Genomic DNA, 27670 nt, shown 5'->3' with positions numbered 1-27670 from the left:
GTGCAGCTTTTGAGCCCTGGCACTTAAAATCACCTCTCACCTAACTCCACGGTAGTTGGTGAGACCAATTCTTGTCCCGGGCTGTCTGTGGAAGGGCGCTGCTCCTGCAGTCTCTAGGCGCTCTCCTGTGCCATCCTGCCTGTAGGTTTGGGGGCTCCCGAAGGCCTTTCTAATTCCCCCACGCGGGGCTCCGGCGGTGCGGCCGCTGTCCCGGGCGCGGGGGGGTGCGGGGCAGGGCCGGGCCGGTGGAAGCGCCGCCCCGGCCGTGACTCAGCGCGCGGGGTGACGGGCGGACGCGGCGCCCGGAGCCGGGGCGGGGGGTTTGGGCCCGGTCTCTTTCCTTTCTCCAGCGGGGGCGGCTCGCCCGGCCCCGGGGAGGGGCGGCGGGGCGGGCGTTAAGCCGGGGGAGCGCGCGGAGCCGGGGCCGGGCGGTGGCGAGGGCTCCGCGATGCCGCTGCTGTTCCTGGAGCGCTTCCCCTGGCCCAGCCTCCGCACCTACACGGCGCTCAGCGCCCTGGCGCTGCTGGGCGCCGGCCTCAGCGCCTACCGCGCTCTCAGCCAGGCGCCCGGCGGGGCGGCGGGCACCGAGCCGGCCGAGCCTCAGCGCTGCGCCGGCCCGCGGGCCCTGGACGTCGCCTACTACCTGCTCTCCGACAGCCTCTGCGTCTGGGTGAGCCCGGGGCGGCGGCGGGGCCTGCGGGCCCGCGGCCTGCGGGGCTGGCATCGGGATCGGCCTCTGCCGGCACCTCCCCGCGGCCGGGGGGAGGTGGGCGGGTCCGGGGGGTGTTTCGTTATTGTTGTTTGAAAACTGCTCGCGGAATAAAGAGGGGGCTCGCCTGGGTTTCCCCTGCCCGCCCCGGGCCGCCTCCGCCGCCGCTTCGCCTCCTGCCTGGCCGGGGCGGTGGGGCAGCGTTAGAGCCGAGCGCCCGGAGTTCAGCCCGCCGCTTGCGCTTCTCTCCCCGAGCGCCCCCGCTCTCCTGCCCGGGGGCTTTGGGAGAAGCTCTTGGGAGCGTTTGCCGCCGACCCAAGCGCTTGCTGGGCTTAAGCTTCGCCAAGCACTGCCCGATCTGTTCTGCCAAAAATCTGAGTAAGGGGCTGTCTGGTATTCGAGCCCAAGCCTTGCTGCCTATATTTATTTTTTTAAATAACACTGAAAGGAGGAAACATTCTCACCATTTAAGGAAGAAAAAAAAAAATTTTCTGTACCTTTTAAAACCCAAACCTCAAAATGGTTTATGAATTTTGGCTCACTGATTTGTAGTTGAAATAAAGGCTCAACGAGGGGATATTGGATACGTTGCTGAGCTCTTGCTGTTGGACTTTTGATCTGTCTGTCACTCAAAGGTGGCAGTAGTTGGACATCTGCTTCACAACATACTTGCTTGACTGAGGTGCTGTTTTTTAATATACCAAACATATTCATCCTGTTGAAACCCAGTCTCACAGCCTTAAGAATCCTGGAAAAGTTAAGCCCTTTGGAAATGACAGGGCAAAGCTCTTTCATCATCTACATTTTAGTGTCCTGCTTAGGTCAAAAGTTAATTACAAGTGCCTTTGCCAAATGTGAGATAGCAGTTTTCCCAGGCCTGTGTCTTCTGCTTCTTGCTACTTTGCTGTAAAGAAGTTTCCCAAGAAAGCCTCATGTAGTGTTTTTACTGAAGGGGTGTGTGCTATTCAGCATGTTTTGCGGCAACCTCTGAATCCTTTTACTGTAACAACAGATTCAAACTGGATTTTTCTCATGTGCCATATGTTAAACAAAATGAGCATCTTGGTGATTTTTAAGTTTTGTCCTCATGTTCTTTTATGAAATTTTATAATCTGTATGAAATAATTTTTTGTGAAGAGGTGGAGCAGTTTGTTTGCTTTACTGCTGTATCAAGCTGACTGTGTTAGTATTTCTAGAAAAAAAAAAGGCTAAGACTTATCAGCTACTTCATGTGTCTTGGAAGAGGCCAGGCTTAAATTTCATTGAAAGAAAAGGCAACTAATACTGTTCTGTGAACAATGGCAGGTTTTGTTAGACTCGTTCATTCCCCTTCTCTCCCTTCTTCTAAAGAGGGCAAAAGTTTTTGTCACTGACTGCTTTATTTCTTTCCAGGTATTAGTGAACACTGCCTGCTGTTTTCTGATGCTGGTTGCTAAGCTAATCCAGTATATGGTGTTTGGTCCTCTTCGTGTCAGTGAGAGGCAGGTGAGACAGCAAACAAGGAAACTGTGGAACATGACAAATGGTGTGCTTTTCTGTATGGAATTGCTGAAACTGCACAAGAAAAATAAATTTTGCAATATATGTCTTGCCATTTGGTTAGCTAGTGTATCCACAGCTACAAGCTTCTGGTTTGTTTTGACAGGAATTTTTCCTATTGTATTTTATAAGCCCACAGTCAACTTGAAAAGCCTGTGTCTTTACTGAACTCTGTTAGATTTCTTACAAGCATGCCTCACTCCAAAACACTTGTAACGTGTTCTTCTCTATCCTGCCTGCACCTGGCAGCATTTCTCCATTGCGTTTTGTAGTTGTCAGCACTGGCAGTTTTGAGTTCCCTCTTCTTTTGTACCTTGACTGCTGGAGAAGTGCTTTCCATCCTCATACACTGAGCAGGTGGATTTTCAGCCTGCAGGTTTAAGAGGGAGTAGGCAAGAAAATCCTCAGAGAAAGGAGGTGAGCAGGACAGAAAACTCAGGCCGTTTAGTCCTTCTCTTGTCTATGTGAGAATGCTTGTAAAAATTCAGCAAAGGAGCTATGAAAACCTAGAGTTTTTAAAACAGGATCCTGCAGATGGTGAAAGCAGCAGCAGGACCTTGAATAGTATCTTTATATATTTTTTTTAAAAAGTAAGGCAAATGCATAAGTTCCTTGTGTAAATGCAGGAGCAGTGGTTTGGAGTGTGTTCACATATTAAAAAAAAAGTCTGTAAAAAGAGTTCTTTAGGAAAAATCAGGTCATGATGATTTTTGACATGCAGAACTGAGGCACACAAAGCCTCATTAACAACTGTGGACCTCTCAAAGCCTATTGTATTTGTAATTCATACCTTGTAGAGGCTCTGAGTGGTGTGTTAAAACCAAGGCACTATCAAACTGCAGTGGACCAGATTGTCTCTCCAGCCCATGTTGACTATAAGGATGTGGAATTTTAACTGGTGATGGTTTCCAGGATGTTCTCTACCCTCTTAAAAACTGAAGTGAAAAGCAGTAGCAATGTGGATCCATTTGTGTTTGGACAGTGGGAGTTTGCCTCAGTTGTCATGTAAAGGAAAGCTGCTTATTAATACTGTCGAGCCCAAAACAGCAGCATCATTAAGGAATTCAGAGCCTGTCTTAACTGAACTCCTGGTGATTTCATCGTGTACTTTAACAAAACATTTTGTTTCATAAATTTCTTAATCCCCTCCAAGCTGGCTTGCTGTCTGGTCCTTGAGAACATCATATTATTTCTTTCATACTTTGTGTGTGGGAATGGTTTATTTTCATTGCTCATCCATCTCATTCTCCACTGTAGGCATTGTGATTCTTAAGAACAGACTTCATAATCTTTTCTTAATCATCTGTACTTTTTGGCAGGTTTTTGGAAGCCAGGTGCTAGGTAGTTTGGGCATCCTGAATAACTAACTGTGGCAGCTCTTCCAGCAGAGAGGACTGTGTGTTTGCAGCCTGGTAGCTGAGTTGCTTGGGCATGAAGAATCAGACAGAGATCAGACTTCCTTTGTGCTGAGCACTGTTTTAAGAATATAGCAGGAAACTGCATTGTGTGCTGTGTAGCACAGTTATGCTGCCATGGTACAAGAAACTAGATAGACAGTAAGGTGTACTGGTATTCTTAATATGTTTCTTACTTGAGTCTCTTCCATTGCAGCATCTGAAGGATAAATTCTGGAATTTCATTTTCTACAAGTTTATCTTCATTTTTGGTGTGCTGAATGTTCAGACAGTGGAAGAAGTAGTGATGTGGTGCCTCTGGTTCTCTGGACTTGTGTTTCTCCATCTGATGGTTCAACTCTGCAAGGATCGCTTTGAATATGTAAGTTTTGATTAAGGGCTGTCTTTTGGGGCATGCAAATTCTGTTTCTGGCTCAGGCACTGGCTCAGATAAGGTACAAACAGATCATTTGGACCTTTTCCACACCCTGTGGTACTGAACACGTGCATGTCCCATTAGCTTCAAATACTTGCTTTAAAGTACAATGTCAGTCTTACTCCTTCAGTTTTCCCATGAGACAAATGGAGCTGAAGATACTTATTTTCTGTAATAAATTGCTCCTTATATGTGCCCTGTAATTACTATTACATAACTGGATGAGATGGCTTCATAGCTCTCCTTAGTAAAGACATCTTAACAACAGAGCATCCCTTAGATAGGTGCCCTTTAGGATTGGCCTGTGGAGCCTGTTTCTGCAGATTCTGTGCTCAGGTTCCACACTTACTTAGATATACTGAATTTTGACTGCCAGTGTCTTTACAATATACTGTGCAATTTTCTCTCTAAGCTACATTCCACTTTCTGTTAATACCAGGAATAAATTAGGTAGAGATGCAGAAATTGAAGGCTAGGCAAGAAAGAAGAAACTGTAATTTGAACAGTAAATCTTGGCCTTTAAATTATAATGGGCCTGCATTTTCCCAGGCTCCTCTCTCCTGGCATAGAAGTTTGACCTGAATTGAATCCATGAATCTTTTTTTGGTAGATCTGGGCTTTGCAGATTTTTTACTTTTTTTAATAATGTCCAGTAAGGTCTGCTAATTCACAGGTAGCTAAGCACTTAAATTTGAAACTGAGTTGGTTAGGGTTAGGAAAATTAAGACAGCAGTGAACAAGGCAGTCTCTGGTATTCTTAGTGTTGTTCAAAAAGCTGTGAAAGAATACAGGTCATGTGGGAAGAAATCCTTATTATATTCTTTTTGCATTCTAAGCATGCATAGTTGTTTTTTGCTTGGACAAATGATATTTATATGATTTGTCTTGTGAAGTTTGGGCATGTGGAGCTGAACCAGATACAGAGAAGTAAGAAAGAACCTATTTAAAAACAAAACATGGGAATCAACTTTGTAAATCAGATCAGAGTGAAGCTTTGGGCAACTCCTTCTTTACTTGTCCTGGTCTTTCTCATCCTGCCCTGGAAAAAAGAGGATGGACCAACATCTGCTTGGGTTGCCTTTGATTTAGACAGACCAGGTGTAGCCCTCTGTTAAGGCAGTTTAGAGATTTAGCACATTTTGCATGCTGTTGAGTGAGACAGCTGTTTTTCAGCAGAGTCTGTTCAGCAGTCTCCAGCTGCAGTTTAAATGGTTTTTTGGGTAGACATCTCTTCCAGAAGAAATTGACAGTGGAAGAACTATGGGATGGAAGACCAAGCTGGACAAATTCAGATCAGCTGTTTGGTGAAAAACTGGCAAAACGTAGCTTGAAAACTGTGTGTTAGGTTAGGTGTCTTTGTAAAATGCATGTTAATCCTAAGCAGATGCTGTGGAATTTGGTGCAGAAACTACTGTGTCTATGGTTTTCTTGCACAGGTGATTTAAACAGCTCAAATAATCATAGTAATTGTAAATTAAAAAAAAATAGTAACCGATTGTTAAAATGTGACTGTAAATGGTAGTAACATGAATGAGGCTTTGGGATAGTGTGTGGGTTTAGCTTTATTCTTCATAATTTATTACTGCATTGCATTGTGAAATTGGTTTTATGCTGGAAAGCAGAAGATGTTCCTGAATGAGGTCTTGTTTGGTGAGGTGACAATGGAAGGCAGGGTGGATGAAGTACTCATTTAAACTGTCATGTATTTATGTATTTGTGTTGCAGCTTTCCTTTTCTCCTACGACACCCATGAGCAGCCACGTCAGGGTGCTGGCCCTGCTCATAGCCATGCTCCTGTCCTGCTGTGGATTAGCAGTTGTCTGTGGAGTTGTTGGCTACACCCATGGCATGCACACGTTGGCTTTCATGGCAGCAGAGGTGAGACTTTCTTCATGTGTGTTGTGGTTTCTGCTTTGCCTTTGGGGTATCCTGGTACACAATGGATTTGCTTTTAATTCCCATAAGAAAGAAACCTTGATGACACAAACCAATCCTCCCGTTTTCCAGAAGTTGCCAGATTGGCATGCTCTCTCTAGCCTTTAACCTTGAAAAAAATCTGAATCTGAAGAAGAGAATGAGAGGGTAGACCTGTAAGGTGATCCTGAAATCAAATGACAACTTATGTAAAAAGTAATGATTGTGCTTCATGAGCATTGCAAGAAGGATTGGTGAAACAGCACCTGAGAGATGGAGAGAGTGTGTATGAAAGTGTAATGTGCAGTTCAGCCTCTTTCTTTGAGGTTGTATTTTCTGTTTCATTTCTCCCCAAAAGGAGTGAGACATCCTTTCCTTAAGGCATACTCATGGCATTTGCTTATGTTTGTGTAACAAGTTGTGTCTCAGCTGAGATGAGCAAAGCATTTTTGTGCACTCCTGCACACTTTGCACTGTGGACTAAACAGTATGTTTGTGGAGTGAGCATCAGTATGTTTTTGATGTTGTGGGTGGGTCGTTGCACTCTGCCTGAGGAAGTGATAATCTTTAACAAAGGAGAGGAATCCAATCCAAGTATGTTGTGTTAGCACATCGTTAGTTCAGATAACAAATGACATGTACAATTTATTTTTCTTCTCCTATCTTGAATTAATACTTGGAGTTAGGGAGCAGGAAGGAAAACAACTGATAATAGGAGAATATGATGCTTGTCACAGCACAGTTCAATTATCAATACGTTGTTTTATTTTTCCATGAATATGAGAATGTGCAAGACCAGATTTGTATTAAATAGTGGAAGGGTATTGGAAGATTTAACAGTGTCTCTGAAAGGTGGGGTCTCTTTGGTGTCATGTCTCTTATCTGGGCTTGGCAGAAGGATTATCAGCACTGCACCAGCTCGGAGTAGGTTAATCAGGGAGTGTTGTGGTGCCTGTTGCCTCCTCAGAGCTGTGCTGTGTGGTAGTGTGAGTGTTTGGGGTTGCAGGATGGGGCCCAGTTGTTCATTCCAGTGGAGCTGTTCTGTGTGCTGATTAACGAAGGAGTGGCTCAGTCAGTGGAAGTGTGGGGTATCCAGCCAAACCCTGGATTCCCTGCTGTGCTGCTGGTGGGCAGCTAGGAACTTTGTGGGGAATGCAGAAATAAGGGTCTCCTAGCTTTGCTTGCAGCCACTGGTGTTTGAGAACTTTCCTGATCTGAGGGCTGTACAAACCCATTGTGTTTGATAGTCCCAGATGTACTCTGGAAAGTTGTATCATCATTCATTGAACTTGTTTGTTGTCAATCTCTGTAATATCCAAAGGCAACAAATTCCAAATTTCCTTGGCCTTGTGTACATGAAAGATATCCTCTTTGAGTTGTTCTGAATCTTGTGTTTGATAATCACAGGATGATTTGGATTGGAAGGGATCTTAAAGATCATCTAGTTCCAGCCCCCCTGCCATGGGCAGGGAATAATGTTTAATCTTTTTCATAGAATTTGTGATTTTATCATCCTTTTGCCTGTTCCTTTGCTGCCTTTCTTTCTAAGCAAAAAAAAAAATCTAGTCTGTTTAATCTTTTCTCATAGGATATTATATAATATCTTGCCATTTTTGAACATTTTAAATATTCCCTGTATGGATTGGGTAACCATGAGTAATTTCCTTGATTTTAAAACCCAGAACTTATGTGAGTGAAATAAAATATTTAGGTTTCTTTCTGTAAAAGTACTGGCAGTGACACCTTATAGCAGTCTTCAAGCTCTTAGTAAAAAACAATAAATCTTTGAGACTGAAATGTTTTTCTGGTGGTGGCTTGTGTGATGCTCCTCAAGAGGGACCCTGCCAAGTGTATTCCATTAGTGTGAATGAATTACATTAAGTTGCATTAAGCTATTAATCTCTCTTCTGCAAACATTGATTTATCTCAGGGTTTTCAATAAAGCAATATAGATGTTTTTCTTGTGTTTTAGGTAACTTCCCCTTGTTCTCTGTTGCTTGTCAGCATTTTTTTTTTTTTCTGCAGAAGGTAGATGTGAAATGTGCAAATGCCCAGAGAAAGAGGAGTAGGGACTTGTCTGTCTTTTTGAGTAAACATTAATCTATTTTGCCTTAATATATAGTGTTCAATAATTATGGTATAGCACGCAGTGTCCAGTCTGTTTATCTTTGCACATTTTATTTTAAAGCCAGCTAGTAAATAGTTGGCAGATATGTTGGGCATTGCAAAGGGTTAAATATGCATAGAAGCACTTTAGGAATGCTTTTTACAGATGGAAAAATTATTCAAACTAACTGGCTTATTGCTACTTGGGGAAGTTAGTGGTTTTGATAGTTCTTTTGTCCTGTTTATAGTACTTATGCTGAAGGCATGCCATCAGACCAGTTTCACAGAAGTGGTTTCAGTTGCTCATTGTAAATCCCCTGCATCTCAGTGTCACTTGGCCCCTGCTAACTACAGACTGCTGTGGGCAGTCTCTGGGGGAAGCATGTCTGGTGTTTTTCACTGTGAGGGTAGAATGAAGAAATGGAGCACTGTGGGCTTGATGGGTTACAGAGAGGGGATGGGGCCATCGTCTCTTAGATGATAAGAGCTCATGGAAACATAGTGAGCCTTTTTTGGTGACTTGTCTTTACACTTCTGATCTTACACTTTCTGATATACTCAGGTTTTTTTCTCTGTACTTAGCCTGGAAACATTAGTATGATTGAAGAGAGAAGTTATTTTAGCAGCATTTACATCTCAGCAAAGTGGGGGAATGATTTGAAATTATCTTCTTCATATTTCTGTTATTATTCAGTTCTTCCAGTTGTTTTTTTTTTAAGTGGGATAGGAGAGATAGTTGGTGGGATTGTGGTCTCAACACTTGCTGAGTGACAATACCTCTTGTGTAGTTGGGAAAAAATGACACTTAACAACAGCAACACTAGTGGCTGCTTTAAAAGCATGCTGTCTTTGGGAACAATTTATTTCATACTTATTTATAAGCTTCATGGTTGTCTCAGGTAGATTGTGCACACAGTCACCTATAGTGACCATTGGTTCACAGGACTTGTTAAGCTGCAATAAATGAATTTTGTGTTTTAGCTCTTGAGCTCCTGCATCTGCACTACTGTCCCTGCCAGAATATTGTTAATATATATGTTTTTTTTCTTCCTCTTTTGCAGTCTCTGCTGGTGACAGTCAGAACTGCTCATGTGATTTTACGGTAAGTTCTGTAAGTTATGTTTTACAGGATGTGTGTTCAGGGTGGTAGTGCATATAGCATGTTTATGTAAGAGGTGTATGTGATTACCTCATTGAATTGCAAATGCATGTTTGGAGATTGAGAGCTGCCCTAAGGAGACACTTGGGGGTGCTGGTAGATGAGAAGCTTGACATGGCCCAGTAATGTGTGCTTGCAGCCCAGAAAGCTCAACCACATCCTGGTCTGCATCCCCACAGTGTGGGCAGCAGTCCAGGCAGGGGATTCTGCCCCTCTGCTCTGTTCTGCTGAGACTCCACCTGGAGTGCTGCATCCACCTCTGGGGCTCCCAACATGAGAAGGATGTGGACCTGCTGGAGCGAGTCTAGAAGAGTCCTTAGAGATGTTCAGAGGCATGGAGCACCTGCTGTGGAGACAGGCTGAGAGGGCTGGGGTTGTTCAGCCTGGAGCAGAGAAGGCTCTGGTGAAACCTCAGAGCCCCATCCAGTATCTAAAGTGACACCAAGAGACCTGGAGAGGGACTTTGGACAAGGGCATGGCATGAGGGAATGACTTCAAACTGACAGAAGACAAGGTTAGATTAGATACTAGGAGAAAAAAATCTTGCCTGTGACATTGGTCACAGGGGATGCCCCATCCTGGAAGTGGTCATGGCCTGAGTGCATGAGGCCACCAAAGAGATTGGAAAGAGATGATCTTCAAGATCCCTTCAAACCCAACCCGTTGCAGGATTCTATGAGATGAGCAAAGGTGGTTAGCTTTAGCCTGTGCTGTTTTTAAGCACAAGTTCCGCAATTAACTTTTTTTTTGTTTTATTTGAGTGATGTGTGTCTTATCCTGAAGCCTTTATTAGAATAAAAGATTGTACTGGTGTTTAAGTAGTTACAGGAACACTTCTTTTAAAGCCAGCTAGTTAACAGTTGTCAGATATGTTGGATAGTACAACACTATCTATTAAATAGTGTTAAAGGATTAAATACGTGTTGAAGCATTTTAAGAATGATTTTTACAGATGGAAGTGCATTTTAGGAGTGCTTTTTACAGATGGGGGTTGAAATGCATGGATAGCTTTAGTGGGTGGTATAGCTTGAGGAATGGATAAGGTGGATGGGTGCTGCTGGGTGAGGGTTGATAGATGCTACTTAATGTCATTCTGCATGGTTTGTTTTAAGGCCCTGGTCTCTTGAAGGTTTGCTTTGAAAAAATCCCATGCATGTGTACCTGTAACACACCTGTGTGTGCATATGTAGGACATGGTATGTAATGCCTCTTTGTGCAGGGCACTGTCAGCATTTCAGGTCTGACACTGAGCTGCAGTGACTCACCTAGGAAACATCTCACGTGCTGAAAAATGTGCTTCTGTACTTACTGTAATTCTAAGATTGACTTTCAGTACCTGAAGTAGTTTTTAGCAAATGCTACATCTTTTCTATCAGCTGGCAGTGTCTGTAGTGCCAGTGTGGGCTAAGCATTGACTGCTTTTTGCTTTTTTAAAATGTTGCTGTTTGAAACCAATAACAATAAAAGAAGTCCCCCTGGAGTGAGCACAGACTGTGGGCACAGAGCCTCAGAAGGGCAAAGAATCCATACCCAGAAGTTTTTTGAAAAATGGACAAAATAGTTTTAATTATAGAGATGCTATTTAACAATAACAAAAAAGAATAATATTAATTTCCTCACTCTTGCAGATATGTAGTTCATCTCTGGGATCTCAACCATGAAGGAACGTGGGAGAGCAAGGGCACTTACGTCTACTACACAGATTTTGTCATGGAGCTAACCCTGCTTTCCCTGGATTTGATGCATCATATTCATATGCTGGTATGAAATACTGGACATAATGCTGAACAAATAGACTGGCCTTAAAATAGAGGGTATTGGGTATACATATTTTATAATTTTTTTTACTTTGCTTATTTTAGAAACCAGGTATTACAGAGAAGTTACTTCCTCTTGTGTAGTTGAAGTCATCACAAATAACTTTGTTAAGGAGTATTAACTACTGTGTGTAATTATCTGTTTAGTAGGTGTTTAATTAGCTTTTTTTAAATTGAGTAATACCAGACTGAATTATTTGCATTGGCAGCAGGGGATGCTAAGCTGGACAGGACTGAATTCAGTTTATCCTCATTATAAATGCTATGCTGCCAGGTTATTCAAAGTACCTTTGAACATGCGTGGTTGGTCTGAATGGACCCAACAAAAGAGAAATTCTTCAGAGCTGGTTTCTTGATTTCTTTGTCTCTTAAGACCTGATGCAGCTTCTTGTTTCTCAAGGTGCTTGTTTCTAATCCCTGCTCTGTTGTCTTCCCAAGCTGTTTGGCAATATCTGGTTATCAATGGCGAGCCTGGTGATTTTCATGCAGCTGCGCTACCTGTTCCACGAGGTGCAGCGGCGAATTCGGCGGCACAAGAACTACCTGCGTGTGGTTGGAAACATGGAGGCCAGGTGAGCCCCTTTCTTGCTCTGCAGTCTTGATGTAGGTCTGGTAGAGAGGATCCTGAGAAAGAGCTTGGGATTTTTTTATGTTCCTTTGATACACAGTGGCATGCTGTAAGCTGGACAGGTGCAATGTTCCAAACCTAACCCTGAAGTCTCTACACTTGGAGTGTGTTTTTACAAACCATTTTACTTGTTAGTGGGGAGACTCAGTCTGGTTTTAACAGATATATAGGATTGACTTGTATAATGGCAGTATTACTGGTAATGTATAAAGTGGCAAAAAAATGAACTCCTCTGGCCAGTATTTCTTCTGTATTCTTTTGCATACTACCTTAGTGGGGTGACAGAAACTCCGAACTGCTCTGCCTGTTTTAGCTGTCAAATACTGGCTTTGGCTGTGATAGAAACCAATGCTCTTAATTTCATTACGCCATACCATTCACTTACTGACTGAAATGAAATCAAAATATTAATTTAAACCTGCCTAGCTTTTCCTGTATATTTACTAAACCTGAAGACTCTACCTAAAGTGGAGCTGGGAGCACCTTGGCAGTACTTTAGTCCATTCCCTTTTAGTGAGGTAATACAGAGAAATTGGGAGGCCTGCTAAAACCTAATATTATACCAAATAGTACTGCATTTCTGACCCAGTGTTTTAAAAATTCGGCTGTGTTCTTAAAAATTTTAAGAACCACAGGGAATTTTACTCTTTCTCTACATCACTGTACTGTTTTAATTTTGAGCCTCTGTGCATTTGATTAATTCTGATTCCTGCTGCTGTAGTCCAGGTGGAGAATGCTGGCTTGTCTAGAAATTCCTGAGGTTTTCTTTTTTTTTTTTGAGAAGTTGTTTCATGGCTGTGGTATTACATTAAAAGCTGCATAATAAAGTTCATCCACAATGCATTGTTTCTTTCCAGTATGATGCAGCCACTGAGTTGCATGTGTCACAGACTTCTTATGTGAACAACTTGATGTGTTTTGGTCATTCTGATTATGCTGGAAGAACCATCTTCTGACTTCCTTCTGCCATTGGCAGCTGCCTTTATGTGCTTGTTCTTCAGATACATTCCACACCAGCAGCATTGTGAAATGTTTACACTACTCATTTCTATATTGTCATGTTTGGATACTGTGTAGTAACTGCTTACATGGCACTGTAGCTTAAAAAAAAAGGGAGAAAAGTCAAGACAAATGGGAGTGGCAAAATCTGAGGCCAAAATTAGTCACCATAAATGCTTATGATCCCAAAGAGACAGCTTAATGGGTACAGCTATTAAAACTCATTTAGAAAAATGACATAAACCAAATCTATACAGATTATAATTTAAGGATCTCACCTAAGTGATCATATAATTGTCTCTTGGAAGGTACTAAGTCAAAGCTTTATGCACTTAGGATGTATGAGGAAATGTGCAAAAAAAGTGCCTGCACAAAGCATCAGAGGCATGTGTATGTGTGTATTCCTTTGCAGTGCAGACTGAAAAATAACAAATAAAAAAAATAACAAATCAGTTGGCATAGGTCTCTAAATGAAAAGTTAACATGGAGGGTAAGGTTTTCTCACTGCTGGATCCTCTAGAGAGGAGGCTGTGCTGAGCTCGTGTTGTCATTTGTCTCTTCCTGTTTCTTTGTAGGTTTGCAGTTGCAACACCAGAGGAGCTGGCAGTGAACAATGATGACTGTGCCATTTGCTGGGACTCCATGCAATCCGCACGTAAACTCCCCTGTGGCCACCTCTTCCACAAGTACGTGTCCAGGCTGGAGAGGGTGCACCCAGCTGAGAAGGGCAGGGAGAGATGGGCATGGCTGAAATTTACAGTGGGATGACAAGTAACCAGCTGCCAGCAGAGCTGAAGGGTGCTTGCTGCCTGGGTCGTCTTGGTCTGCTTCTGACAACAAAGTACAAGTCTTTTTCACTCCAGTCATTTAAATGTTTGAGTTGCTCCACCTGGTGCACTTCTTTACAGCCAAACTAAGAGTGTGCACCTTGTCAGCTAGTGGGTAACCTAGTGTTGAGTTTCTCAAACACAGGTCAGTAGATTTGTTGTGTGGAGGTTATGTTGATTTTCAGGTGAAGAAGAAAAATTGGAGCTGGATCCTTAAATACTTTCCAGGTATCAGCTTTAAGGAGAAAACAGGGAGTATTTTTATATAGTGCATCTTCACATGGTGGTGAGTCCCCCAGAACAGCTGTGGAGGCCAGGTCTGAATCTGTGTTTCAGGGGGCAATGAGTCTATCAGGGCTGTAAAAGAGGTTAACCAAATCAGCAGGAATGGTCCCTAAGCAGCTGGAGTTAGAACGGGGAGACTTTTGGCTAAAGAACCTCTCTGTACACTGCCTCTTACACTCATTCAGTAGTGAATAGTAGCATATGCTTTTGGACATAGTGTGCTGAGCTGGATGTGACTTCCCTTGGATCTTTTGTAGCAGTGCTTACACTTCCATGCCTGGAAGTACCTTACACTTCCTGCTTAAATATGAAATGAGAAACAGGGATTGAAGCAGGCGTTTCTGGAGGGCCATGTGATGAACACGCAGGTCAGTCAAATTGTCCCTGTGGTGTTACTTTCTGTAAATAGCTTTTTGCTTTTCTGGTAACTGTCAAACCAGAGGTTGTAATCTGTGTGCTAATTTGTTGTCATTTGTGACAAACCTTGCCATAAATATTTATCTGTGTTCCAAGAAGTCTCTAATGAGATAATGTGCCTCCATAGCAGAATCTCCTTTTCCAGTGCTACTGAATCATGTGAATATTTAATCACCTGCTGAGCACTTGAGAAGCCCAGGGTCTTCTCTTCAGAAATACATTTTCTCTGTATTTAAAAGGATCCTTTTGTATTTTTTTTTCTGAAGCAATTACAGTTCTGAATCAGGTTATACTCCTTGGTGCTTTTAGGGAGGGAATATGTTACAGTGGATGGCTTGCATATAAAACCAGATGTAACTAATAACCCTATTTACAACCTGAGAGTGGTTTCTCTCCTCATAAAAGCCTGGTGATTTCATCAACAGGCTGAACACTGTGTCCATTCTCAATTACATGGGATTTTTTTCCCTATGAGTTATTTGGAATGGAAGAGAAGGTGGAAGGGAAGATTTGTGTTGCTGAGATCAACCCTGTGCCCCAATATTAAGGAAGTTTAATGGGAGTAGGTGTCTGAATCTTTTAGGCATCTTGAAACTCTCCTTTACCTCCTAGGAAGCAGGCAATTTCAAGAGTTGTTGCTCTGAAAGGTTGCCAGCCTTGACCTGCTGTTTGCCCTCCTCCTGCTGAGGTGCTCTGGGTGACCTCCTACCTGTGGGTGTGACCACAGCTGGCTTTTGGGGTCTGGGGCTGATGCAGCTGACACGGGGTTGTGCCCATTCCAGCATCTTGGCTGTTGAACTCTTGAGGAGCAGCAGCGTGAGGGCAGCTTGGGAAGCTCTGGGTATTTCCCAAGTGACCTTTGCAGTACAGCTCAGGCAGAGGTTTGAGTTTGCTGTGGGCAGGGTGGTTTTCCAGTGGTCAGGGAGGTGATGTTGGACAGCACTGCCAGTGCCAGCATGCTGGTTGTGCTGCTGACCAAGGTGGTGGAAGGTGGCAGTTTTTTACTGTGGTGCTTTGGTTGTTTTTGGGAAACCCATCACTGTGTATCCCTCCATTGCAAGATGATGGAAAGCACTTTGGCATAGTTTCAGGAATTGGACAGAATGCTTGTATCCTTGACTTCACTATAGTCCTACAATTTCCCCTTGCTCTGTCAACCCAAGCCTGTGATCTGTACCTTCATTTTGTTTATAAATGTACAATTTTGGGAACGGGTTTATTTGATCTTTTTGCATGTCTTTATCTTTCTAAAGTGTTTTGATAACTTCTGGGAAAAAAACCCACCTTGCAAAATGTGAAGTATGTGTTGTAATATTGAGAAGCATTCAGCCCGTGAAATTCAGTTCTTCCACAATGAAAATTAGGTTTAACTTGGACAAACACTACAGCTGGGTATATCAGCCTGAATCAAAAAGCATGCACTGCTTTGAGTATTTCAACCTGCATTTCAAACACTTCTCACTTTCTGCAGGACAGAAAATTTCAGAATTAAGGAAGGATTGTAATGGCACAGAATTGTTAGTATTAATAAATATCTGTGTAGGGGGTTCCTGGAGTGGTACTGACTTCTGTGGTTTGGGTATTGGTATTTTGAAAAGCTATTTGAAAACACTGGAGGTGCTATTGCCTCATCACAGGCAGAACTGCTATGAAAATGTGTCAGGATACATTAACTATGTGTCCAGTTGGTTTTTGCCTTTTTCATTTGGGAATGGTGAGAGAAAAGAACTGGTTTCTTTTCCCTTCCGGGCAAAACTTGCTTGTTCTGAGCTAGAAGGACAGGAGGCTTGGAAAGTGTTTTAAGCTTGTGATAAATCTGCATGCATGTTTATAAAAAGTGAACACTTGAGTATTTTCAGCTGAAAGAAAAACGAAACCTGTGCCAGAGTCATCAGGAGGGCCATGTGATGAATTAAGCTCATTAAGGGTATCTCTGAGCAGTCCATGTGTTGATGTTGTGTACAGAATATGCTACAGCTGCCTGATGTACTGGTGACAGTGGTGTTTTGGAAAAACACTGCAAGCTCACCACAGCGTTACTGTTTTCCTGTCAGCTCGTGCCTGCGGTCCTGGCTGGAACAAGACACATCTTGCCCCACCTGCAGAATGTCTCTTAATATCACTGACAGCCATCACGTGAGGGAGGATCACCAGAGGGAGAATCTGGATGAGAACCTGGTGCCTGTGGCAGCAGCAGAAGGCAGACCACGCCTGAACCAGCACAATCACTTCTTCCACTTCGACGGTGAGCTGAGCACATTTGACATCTGCTGCTGTTGCCCACATAAACAAGGGGAGCAGCCCTCTCTAGGAGGGAGTTCTCTCTCTGCTTCAGCTGAAGCTCAAACCCTGCTCTGCTTGTGTTTGTCAAACACCACTGTGTTTCTGATGGTTCTTTTGTAAGAGCTCAGATGTGCCTCTGAGGTTTCCCAGAGCTCTGGAGATTTCTTGAAAGATTTTGTACAAGTGCTCCCTTTTTCTGGATTTGTTGTGGTCAGCAGCTTTAGTTATTGCCATTTATTCATTGTGTGCCATGCTGACAAGAATGGGAAATTCCTGTGTCTTTTTTTGCTACCATGTGGTGGTTAATCAACAACAGTTAAAGAGGGGGGGGAACCCTCTGTGATGCAGTCTAAAAGTCAGTCTTTCCCCTGTCACCTAGCTAATGTGTACTTGTCAAAAGTCCATTTGCCACTCAGTTTACAAGACACTTGCAATGCGTGGTTAGTTGCAGAAGATTAGTCTCAGAAGGAATCATGTAGCCACAACAGTTTAAAGTATTTGGGTTTTTTTAGTAGTGTGTTATGAATTCTCTCAAAGCAGATGTGATCCCAGGCCACAATAAGTTTTGTGTATGGAGACAGCTTGTTTTGAAAAAGGCAATTTATGTTGTTTGTCTTCCAGATTTTTTTAGAATTTTGGTATTGGTGCCTGCTGGTCTTCGACAGTTTCCCAGATTTTAATGGCACTCTTGTTGTTTCTGAGATGGTTTCAGTACTGCAAATATTGAACTTTGGTCTCTGCCCTTGTGGAGCTCCCATGAGGCAGTTGAAATGCTCACTGCAAACTTACACAGTGACCTGTTCCTCATCTGTGCTTGTTTTGAAATCTTTGGAGATTGTAGGGGGAGAATCACGGGCAGAGAAGGGTCAGACAATTTCTAGGTACATGGAAACTGGCTGATAGCTTCTGCATGGCTTCCACTTCTGGGTGCTTTAGGTCTCCAGAAGACATTTATATTTAGAATAACACAGTATTTTTGATGGTTGTCCTCCCCAGTGCTCTCCAGTGTCTTGGAGACCTGCAGTATTACCATGGAGATAGAAGGAGAAGTGGCACAGAGTAAAGCCTGTGTTTATTTAATTGGCAGCACAGAAGGAGGAGGGAGCCACCCATGTGCCCTACTCTGTTGAGCTGAAGCACACAATTGCAGCAGTCACTTCGTTCAGTTTCTCTGTGTCCCTTTGAAGTAGTATTTCTCAGTGATGACCCATTTTGGGCCTGGATTCAGAAGCTGTCCTGTTTTTGTAAAATTGCTGGATTTATTCATATATTCCTGAACTGGATTTGACTCTGGATTATTTTAATTTTCACTTTAATAAGAACATTAAAAAAAGAAAACAAGGACATGTTACTTCCTTGATCCTTTTCCAGCCCCCAGATTGTTACAGCACTATGACAGTGTTTTTGAAGAGAGTATGGGCAGTCACTGCTTCACTCCAGCCATCTCCATGTCTGGGAGACCTCAGGGTGGATGGCATTGCAGAACTCCCTGCACATGCCTTGTGGAATATAAAGATTTATGTTAAATACACGTAGAAGTACTTGGCCTGCTGAGATTCTCATGCTCTTGACTTTCTTGGTGATTTCTTACTCCCAGGCTCCCGAATTGCCAGCTGGCTGCCCAGTTTTTCTGTGGAAGTGATGCACACAACCAACATCCTTGGAATTGCACAAGCCAGCAACTCCCAACTCAATGTTATGGTGAGACTGCACCTCAGCCTTCCTGTCTGTGTTGTGTAGGGGAAAGGGTTACATGGAAATGGAGAACATAAAGGGGAAGGAAGTCAAAACAGTGTTAGATACTAGATGAAAGCTGTTTTTCTGAGTGAGAAGCTTTACTTCAGTGAAGTTAAGGCTGTATTTGGGTTCAAATATGCCAGCATAAAAGAACAGGTCTGCAGGTAAGTGAATGAGGTAGAAGAATGACATGTACTTCCTGGGTAGATGGGTAGACTTTTTCTCAGCTTGCTTAGTGCAGCTCCTTCAGCTCTTTTTCAGTACTTCTGTGACAACTTGCAGCACCAAAGGTGGTGAGTCTGTAACCACAGAATTTAGCTGTTGGTCAAGTAGTAACTGATCAAACCATTATATAGGTTTTGATTTGTTTTTTTAATCTTTAATAGCACTAAGCTTCAAGATAGCAATTTCAGTGTCTTATCAGTGTGAGGTGGGCTCTCTAGCACCCTCAGCTTTTGCTGATTCATGAAGATGTAGAAGTGTAGAGGATGAAATTCCATATTTGTTGAATTCATCCATAAAAACTAATGTAGTACAAAAAGAAAAGGATGTGGCCTCATGAAACGCTTCATTTTTTTGAGAAGTGCTGTTTCCTTTGAGTTGTTCAAGCTACTGTGTCCTGTACCGTGGTAATGTATGTTCAGTGAGGTGTCTCATGAAAGTGATGGAATTTTCTGAATATTAGGTCTTTCCCACCCATAGCCTATACTTCTGTTTAAACATCAGCAGGATAAGGCCATTATTTATAGGCTGTTTGAGGCAGGGAGGGGTCAAAAAGATGTTGGCAGATGATTTATTAGTTAAATATGCAGGAACTTTCCATCTGAGGTCAGTTTAATTTTTCTTTTACTGGACACAGTGACACAAATGGGCTTTTGTTAAGGATGAGTAATGATTTTTTTAGGATTGTGTATTATCAAAAGTACAGGAGCAACTTATATTAAAATGTCTACTTCAATGGAAAGCTGGTTAAAGGTTAGCAAATTATTAAAGTGTTACACATTTTTAACAGAAAATAAGTGACATTTTCCTTTGTGTTACTGAATAAAAACCTAGGGAAGTATTTTGAGGGGAAAGCCAGAGGCTGAAATGCTCAATCAGTTGGTTTGGTCACAGGTTAGTACAGTGCAGGGTTATGTTTGCAGTAGTTTCTTGTGTTGGAATTCATTGTCAGTTGGTGCATAGTTTTTGCTTTGTTCTCAAAACTCCTTCCACCTTTCTTTTCTTATTGCCATTCTCATTCCCCTTTTCTCCCCCATGACTTTGGGCATTAGTGTAAATAAACATTTAAATATTAAGTGAAATCTAGTTGTTGGACTCTAAAAGCATCTTATTTGTCTTCCCTCTTACCTTTACTTATTCAATGTGGATATTATTTAACTAACTTGAAATTCAGTAAGAACAGTTCCCTGACAACTCAGTTTAATTTACTTGAATTTTCAGACCCTATTAAACTGGTTTGCAGGGAGGGTGGCTGGAGGGAGTGGGTTATTAAAACAGTATACTGCCCTGTAAGTCACAGCCAGCATGGGTTTCCTTTCTCTTTTCCTTCTGTCTGTGGGTTTGCATATCATAAGCAGCATCTTTGAGCTGGTAATATTTTCAATCTCCTTCTGTTGACATACTTATCAACTGACTTCTGTTTACTGCTGATACTGACTGTATTCCTTTCTCCAGGCCCATCAGATTCAGGAGATGTTCCCTCAGGTTCCCTATCATTTAGTTCTGCAGGATCTGCAGCTAACTCGTTCTGTAGAGATCACCACTGACAACATCCTAGAAGGGCGTATCCAGGTGCCTTTCCCCACACAGGTGAGTCAGAAAACTCTGCACCTAAATATATTTTCTTTCTTATCACAGCACTGAGCCTCTTAATAATGAGTGAGGGGAGTGAAATGAGTTGAAGCACTGGTGAATCTGGAATTTGTTTTTCCCTTTGTTTAAATCTCTGTAAATGCTGTGTATTTTGTCATGTACCAAAAATATATTGAAAATGTCCTAGCTAGACAAGAGACAAATATTTGCTCAGTTAAAGCAGCTCTTCCCAGTCTCTCTTGTGCAGAGCTTTTAGAACATTTCCAGTTGATTTCTCTGCTGACAGATAATTGAATTGTACCACTTAGAAGATTTTTTTCAAAGAAAGTTGGCAAAATGATGCCTTGTTCTTAATTAGTGCCAGCAGATTTCAGTAGAGCAGTCTGGGGACAGTGTTTCTGTTAATAAGAATATTGAATTCTGGTTCTGTGCACATCAGATAGTACTGTCATCTGGAGTCTGTGTGTGGGGAAGCAGAGACAATTCTCTCTCAACACAGAGCATTCTGTTTATTGCTAACTTATCTGTTTCTAAATTGAACACAACACCTGACATTGCACTGGGCAGAGTTTGAATGTGTTCAAAGAACTCAGGTTTTTTTGCTGTTTCCCACACTGTATTAAACCCATGATGTTTGCATTTCAGCGTGCAGATAGCATTAGACCTGCATTGAACAACCCTGTGGAAAGGCACAGTCCTGATCAGGAGGATACTGGAACTGTCACACAGGTAAATTGGCATAAGAATGGGCAGAAAGCACAATTAGAAGCTGCATGGACTGGTATGTGCCTTTGGTTCTGTAATCAGGTCGGGTTGGTGGCAGCCCTTCCTTGCATTTCACATCAGAGCTAACACAGTCAGGCAGATAAATCAGATATGAATATAGTGCCCCTGTAGAGGATTATCTGTGTGCTTTTCTTTTTCTTCCTTGAGGGAAAGTGCTCTCAAATGGTACAAAGAACAGAAGATCATCATGTCTCTTTTCATGTCTGGTCAGCCCATGCCTGTCTGTGGAATATGAAGAGCAGGTAGCTTTGCTCTTCCCCTTTTTCTTCTCATTCCCATTCTATACACCTCCAAACACTTCCATTAAAAGGAGGAGTATTTATTTTTTGAGTATAAGAATTCTTTTGTGTTCTGGAGGAAGCACTTTAGGACATGGGGAGCTTTGGTGGGAATGGAGTGAGATATGAACTGGACTAAGAGACAACAGCCCTTCTGTAAACAAAGCACAATAATGGGTTTTGCTGTTCTTTGCTAAGGCCTTTACTAAGCAGCATGTGCTAGCTAAAGTGTGGCAGGGAAAGAAAATTACCCTGTGAGTAAAGATCTCATTTCACTTTTGTTTTCCCTGACTATAATAGGGACATCCTGAGGGTTTCTGTTTTATAAATCTCCCTTTCTGCTGGCTGAGTGAATTTGTGAGGTGTATGACTTTCTCTGCAGCCTTTAGTGACCTGAATAGCCAACCTGTTACTACCTGAAATGCGACTGTGGCAGTTCCCTTGTTAGCATGTTGCAAGACAAAAGATCCTTTGATTTGGTCATCTTTAGTGCGTTGGAATGCTGATGCTTCCAGTCATGTGCATAATGCTCTGCCTCCTCTCCACTCCTGTGCTATATGCCCTCCATTGCTTAAGTACTTGGAGGCTATTTAGAGACACTTCTGAGGCATCCCATGAAACTTTCATGAATTTTTTTTTCTCTTGGAGCCTCAGATAATAGTTTCTGTAGTATACAGGCTTGTGCACCTGTGTTCTGCTGCATTACTGAGGCTTGTCATAACCTTTACTGCAATTAGCTGTGATAGTTTTGTCTCTAAAACCTCCTTGGTAACTGTTCCTGTGCTCAGGTAGAGGATTGGGCTCTGGGTATTGATTTTTAAATCTTTGTAACCTTACAGAAAACCCCCAAACTTTAGGGGAGTCAACTTGCATCTTCTGATACAAATGGCCGAGGGGAAAAATGAGTGATCTTGTCTGAGCATTGACAGCAATGAATGGCCTCCTCACTGCTTCCCCCAGCAAGGTTTCCCTTTTCCCTGCCCACCTGTGTGGGAATTGGAAGCAGCAGTTGCTCTGTACCTGTTCCACTGGGTCTGCCAAGGTCATCTTGGTCCCCAGTACAATCCATTGGATCATTCTAGGGGCTCTCCCTCCCTCCTCAGGGATGTGGCAGTGCTTTGAGGCAGTCCAGTGGTTGCTCCTATGTTATCCAGTGCATTTGTGTGTACTTTGGTAAATTGTGGTTTTGCTGAAAGAGGCTGAACACCTGTACTTGTGTTTGAGGTTGCAGTGTCTGCACTGTGCTGACCTGGGCTCTGGGATTCCTGCTTGGCTCACCTACCTAATGGGAAGTGACATTTATCTCGCTGTTTGCTCTCTGGAGGCGTTGTGTCGGGGAGATGGCCTTACTGGCCTGTCTCTGGGGCTTTGGGATGACTCACCTTGTTTGCACATCAGCTGCCTAAGCCTGTGTGTTGCACTGTGATGCTGCCAGTCCGGGCTCTTGGGGCTGGAGCAGCAGTCCCAGGGATCGGCCCTCGCGGCTCCTCGGCCGCTCTGCCAAAGGCCCCCAACCAGGCAGCAGGAGCTGCCTTGGCCAATACTGCCTTGGAGCATCCCACGGAGTCCTCCTCTGGGATACCAAATGATGGCTACACCCATCAGTGCTTCCCTGAGGGGGTCTGTTTCCTGACTCCAGCACTCTTGGCTCTGACCGTGGTCTGCACGGCGGCGCTGATCTGATCGTGTGTGGCAGGCTGTGATCAGGACGAGCTGTTTCACCTCTGCTGCTGCACCCACACCACCATCCATCAGATCAGTTTTTGGGTCAGTGTTATCAGCTGGCTGTCAGGGGGGAGAGGTGCCATGTGGGGGCTGCCAGCTCCTCTCTTGGCACACCGTGCTTGGGACAGTTGCCAGCCTTGCTCCAGCAGTCTAAACCAGAATAATTTGGGCGCTGCAGAACCCAGTGAACCGAAGCCTCATAAATTCCCTCCTTGAGCACAAATTATCTTTGCAAATACATTTGTTATTCTTTCCTTAGTATGTGGATTTCTGCTTTTTCAACTCTTTACTGTTGCATCACTTGTCAAGTCAGCTGCAGAATCTGACTTTCAAATGCCCCATTTTCAGAGAGCATTAATTATGAGTAATTAATGTTTGTCTTTGACATTACTTTCAAACATGGCATAAAAGATACAGCATTAGAGGATACAGGATCTTTAGCATGGTTTGAAATAGCTTTGTTCTGGTTTTTGGCTGGGTTTTTCAAAGGAACCCGAAGGAATTGGGTATAGCAGGTGAGACTCTGGTTTCTTCCAGTGCCTCAGAAAATGACAATTCTTTGTAGCTCATTGTTTTGATGCAAAGAAGCCCAAATTTTTTAAAGATTTATGCTTTATTTCCTTTTCTCTTAGACTGAGAGAGTGCCACTTGAACTGAACTCCAGACTGGAAGAAATGGTGGAACTCAATGAAATGGAAGCAGAACCTAATGAAGCAGAAGATTTTGAGGCCAGGGGAAGTCGCTTTTCCAAGTCAGCCGATGAAAGGCAGCGTATGTTGGTTCAGAGGAAGGAGGACTTGTTGCAACAGGCTCGAAAGTATGTTCCTTCCTAAAACTCCACTCTGGCCACTCAGGTGGAGTCCCCCAGAATGGGTTTCATATGGATTTGGACCACTGAGAGCCTGGGTTGATGTGAAAAGCAGTAAGAGGAGTTAATACATCTGCCACAGCAGGCCCAGGATGCTGTACTGCTAAACCCAACTCAGAAACAGCATCATGTGTCCCAACATGCACACAGCTTCCTGTGCAGCTCGTCCAAAGCTCTTTGAAATCAAAGGCTGATTTTTCCAGCTTCAGTGGGCTTTAGTCTAAGAATGTATTGAGAGCAGGTTACTTGGGCTGAGTCCTTTAGCAATCTTTAGTTTGGCTCCTGGCACAGATGTCAGCCTGTGCTCTTACAACTGAAATTCCTGTCAGGCACCACTTTTTCCAGACACAGAGCCCAGAGCAGTGCAGATCTGACAGGTGACCCTTACCAGACCTCACCAGAGGAACTCAGCACCAACCAGTCAGCACTGCTGGAGAGGGGCCAACTTCAACTGTTTCTTTTAGCCCAACCAGTAATAGCTGTTCCAGGTAGAATTCAACTTTTTTGCTGGTATTCCAGTTACATTGGTAGACTTTGCTAGCATCTAGCTGCTGATTAAGCAGAAAAGGAAAAGCACTTTAGTGATGTATAAAAAACTTCATAGTGTTTTCAATAAGTGTTTCCCCTTCCTTTGTATTGCAGGGACTCTGCTGAGAGGGTCTACAACAACCCCACTGAGTTCTGGGTCCTTTGGTGTTGTCAGGCTACTGCTGCTCTTTTTCTTTTCCACACTGAAATGCCTTATAAATACCTGGGGGTGTGACATCATTTATAAGTCTATTAACAGATTTGCTCCTAGACTTAATTTTTCCTTGATGTTTGAAAAAATGTCTTTTAGGAAGACAGAATATTTTTGACTTTCTGGTTTACTGGTTTGAAGGGCTGTTGAATTTAAAATTACTAATTTTTGCCATTAAAGTGTAAAAATTCACAGGGATGTTAATTCTGGCAGCAACTTCCTTGCCCCCTGGCCTTACAGTGTGCAGCCCTTAGTGCCCCTCTGTCACGGGCTTACCTGCTGCCATCAGGGTGCCCTGTTGTGGCAGGCAGTGCCAGAGGCTGAGGAGTGGAGTAACAGGAACAGAGGGAGTCACTAACTCACCTGCTGTGCATGGCTCTGAGTTGAGGACAGCCCTGACCTTTAGAACTGCCTCCTTCCCACAGGCACAAGGATCTTGCACAAAACCTAAGAGCTTCTGCCAACTCTGCAGAGCCTGTCGTAGGTGACATGGGCTTTTTTTTGGGAGCACATAACCTGTGTGCACTTTTATTGAGGCATTTTCCTCCTAGTTTGCCTTCCAGCCCTCCCGACCGCGGCAGTGCATTTGTCCGAGCCAGAACGAGGTGGGTTCTGCTCACTCGTCTTTTCCTTTCTCCCCTCAGGCGTTACTTAAACAAAACCTCGGACGAGGAGCTGAGCACAGAGAAGCCTTTGCCCGAGGGAGCGGCGGCCGACGCCGCCACCCTGCGCCGCAGGACGCTCGCTGCCGCCGCCGAACGGAGACTTCAGATGCAGCAAAACTCTTAGCGCTCGCTGCCCCTCCTTCCTCCTCCTCGTGAGCAACGTTGAATAAATAAATTACATACAAAAAACCCTGCGCTTTCTATACCAGCAGGAAAGTGTCTCTTCAGAGTTCAGCTGGCTGTGCTGCCGAGTGAGCTGGCTGCCTCTCTGCTGTATAAAGCATGTGGTCTAATAATGTTTGGACAGCTGACAAATTAACCTTTTTTGTAATATTTTCTATGTGACGTTGATCCTCTACACAAGAAAAGGCAATTTCTAAACCACGGGCATGACTTCTGCAGCTGGCATGAGCTATGGGGCTGACGGCACAGCAGAGGCTGGGGAAGTGTGTTCTGAGCTGTGGGTGCAGGTCACGGAGTGCACGGGCACGCTCTGCTCCCATCAGGGCAGTTACTGCGAGGGAAGGAAGCTTAGAAGCTTGCAGCAAGCCCTGCGTTAGGTGAGCAGGCTCCTCAGTCCCTGTTCCTGCAGCAGCCAAGGTGTTACACAGGGCGGCTGGAAGGGCTGGGGGAGCCTCGCTGGGAGGTTCTTACACTGGATGAAGTTGTCTGGCTGCACAACACAGAAAAACCTGAATTCATCAATTGTGCAGCAAAGCGCCGATTCCCACATAAAATATTTCACTGTTGCTGGGCTCTTCTGCACTGGCAGAGGTTTGGCTCTGTCCATCCCCAGGGCTGCACTTTGCCTTTATGTCCAGGAACAAGCGAGGGACACAGGGGGATCCAGTGAAGAAGAGGGACCTGAGGCGAGGCAGCAGGGTTGCCTTGGGCAGGGGAGTGCAGACCTGCCTGTCCTGGACTCCAGCGCCGCACGGATGGGACGGGGCGGAGATCGCCCCGTTATCTTGCTTTTTATGTCATTTTTAACCCCACAACCTCACCCTGAGTTTATTCAGAAAGACTGGAGGAACGGGGGCAGCTGGACCTTTGCTGGCTGCAGCCCAGCCTGCTAACCTGGATTTTCTTAAGAACTGAGATCCCTTGGCGCCGCCGCCGCTAGCTTACGTAGTTGAATTTTACATGGCAGTGACTTAACTTTTAAACTTCTGAAGAGTGAGTTCTAGTTTCACCGTCCTTTAGAAGGAGCCCAGTATTATCTAGAATTGTTGGTAATTTTTTTACTGTTGGTTTTTAGGTGAAGGTGAATTTAATGAGAGGAATTGCATCGATGTTTAGGTGAAAATAATTTATTTCAATAAAACTCTTTGGGAAGCCTTACCTTGCAATGCTATTAGTAAACCTCAAAAAATTTTTTTGAGATCTTTGGTTTTGCTTTGAACACAGCTGTTTTGTTTTTACTGTTAAAAAAAAAAAACAAAAAAACAACGAAACAAAAATAAAACCTTGATCAGTGTTGGAAATTGTTTGTAAATTTCTACAGTGTGATTTCTCGTGTTTTCTCGTGGTGGGGCTGTTCTTCCCGGGCTTCTGTTGCGCTCCTGCCTTTTCCCGGCCGCTCGCTGCGGAGCGGAGCCTGGCCAGCCGCTGGATGGCGGCTTTTCCCGCGGTGACCGGCCCGAGGCAGGCAGGGCGGGGTTGTGCCGCCGGCCTCCGCCCGGCTGGGCCTCGCTCCATCCGAGGAGAGGCCTGACCGGCATTCCCGGCTGGACCCCGGGAAAGCCGCGCCGGTCGGAGCCGCTGCTGCCCGCGGGGTCCCCGCCGAGCGCCCCTCGGGGCTGGGCAGGGGCCCTGGAGGCTGGCTCACCCTCCTGTGCCTCGTCCCGGGGCTCCCGTGGGCTCTGGAAGCGTTCCCGTGGCACGGGAGGGGCGGGCAGGGCTGGTGCCCAGGGCTCTCCCTGTGTCCCCCCTGGGCACGGTGCCCAGCGCTGGCAGGCACAGGAGAGGGGGGCCTGGGCTGAAGGAGAGTGCAGGAAAAACCCAAACTGTGGGGAAAAAACCCAACCTCCCAACAATCCAAACAAACCCTGAATCTCCCTGAGCAGCAGGGAGAAAACCTCAACTTTCTTGGAAAGCCTTCCACTTTCAGGGGGAAAAACTTGAATATTGTGGGATTTGTGATGTTGCCATAAATGAAGGATTCACCCTGGTTATTAGCTTTGCATACCCTAAAGAAATAAAAATATTTTCTTGCCTGGAGGGATCTTTTGAGGGAACTTTTGCTTTGGAAGCACCAGAGAGCTTCCACACACGGCTTTCTTAAGATTTATACCCATTCTATACTTACACCAATCCATAGTTCCCTTCTCCCTCTGCTACTGGCAGCAAATCCCCCCAAGATGTGATTTTTTGTATTTTTTCTCCCTCTCTTTGGAAGGAGGCAGGCAGGCGTGGGGGAAAGAAGGAGGCGGAGGCGCAGGAGGGAGAGCCCGGGGTACAGACAAACATTCTCTTTATTGAGCTACACATGAATTTTTCCATTAGTCAGAGAAAGAGATTGGCAGTGTGTAATATATCACAGAA

General features: G+C 44.1%; 1 protein-coding gene across 1 annotated transcript; it reads left to right on the top strand.

The window, feature by feature from the left end:
* Positions 1 to 262: 262 nt before the first annotated feature.
* On the top strand, positions 263 to 26610 carry AMFR (autocrine motility factor receptor). The gene is made up of 14 exons (XM_041400554.1): positions 263 to 670; positions 2102 to 2194; positions 3860 to 4024; positions 5804 to 5956; positions 9160 to 9200; positions 10886 to 11018; positions 11513 to 11646; positions 13277 to 13387; positions 16285 to 16475; positions 18111 to 18214; positions 19928 to 20062; positions 20711 to 20794; positions 23487 to 23671; positions 25106 to 26610. Exons 1-14 carry the CDS (start codon positions 449 to 451, stop codon positions 25248 to 25250), a joined length of 1896 nt encoding a protein of 631 aa, XP_041256488.1. The 5' UTR covers positions 263 to 448; the 3' UTR covers positions 25251 to 26610.
* Positions 26611 to 27670: the final 1060 nt, after the last annotated feature.

This window comes from Onychostruthus taczanowskii, unplaced genomic scaffold (assembly GCF_017590055.1).
Source record: "Onychostruthus taczanowskii isolate IOZ18803 unplaced genomic scaffold, ASM1759005v1 scaffold18, whole genome shotgun sequence".
In the NCBI taxonomy this organism is placed as follows: domain Eukaryota; kingdom Metazoa; phylum Chordata; class Aves; order Passeriformes; family Passeridae; genus Onychostruthus; species Onychostruthus taczanowskii.
The sequence above is the reverse complement of the archived record's forward strand: the minus strand, read 5'-3'. Positions and strand labels throughout refer to the sequence as shown.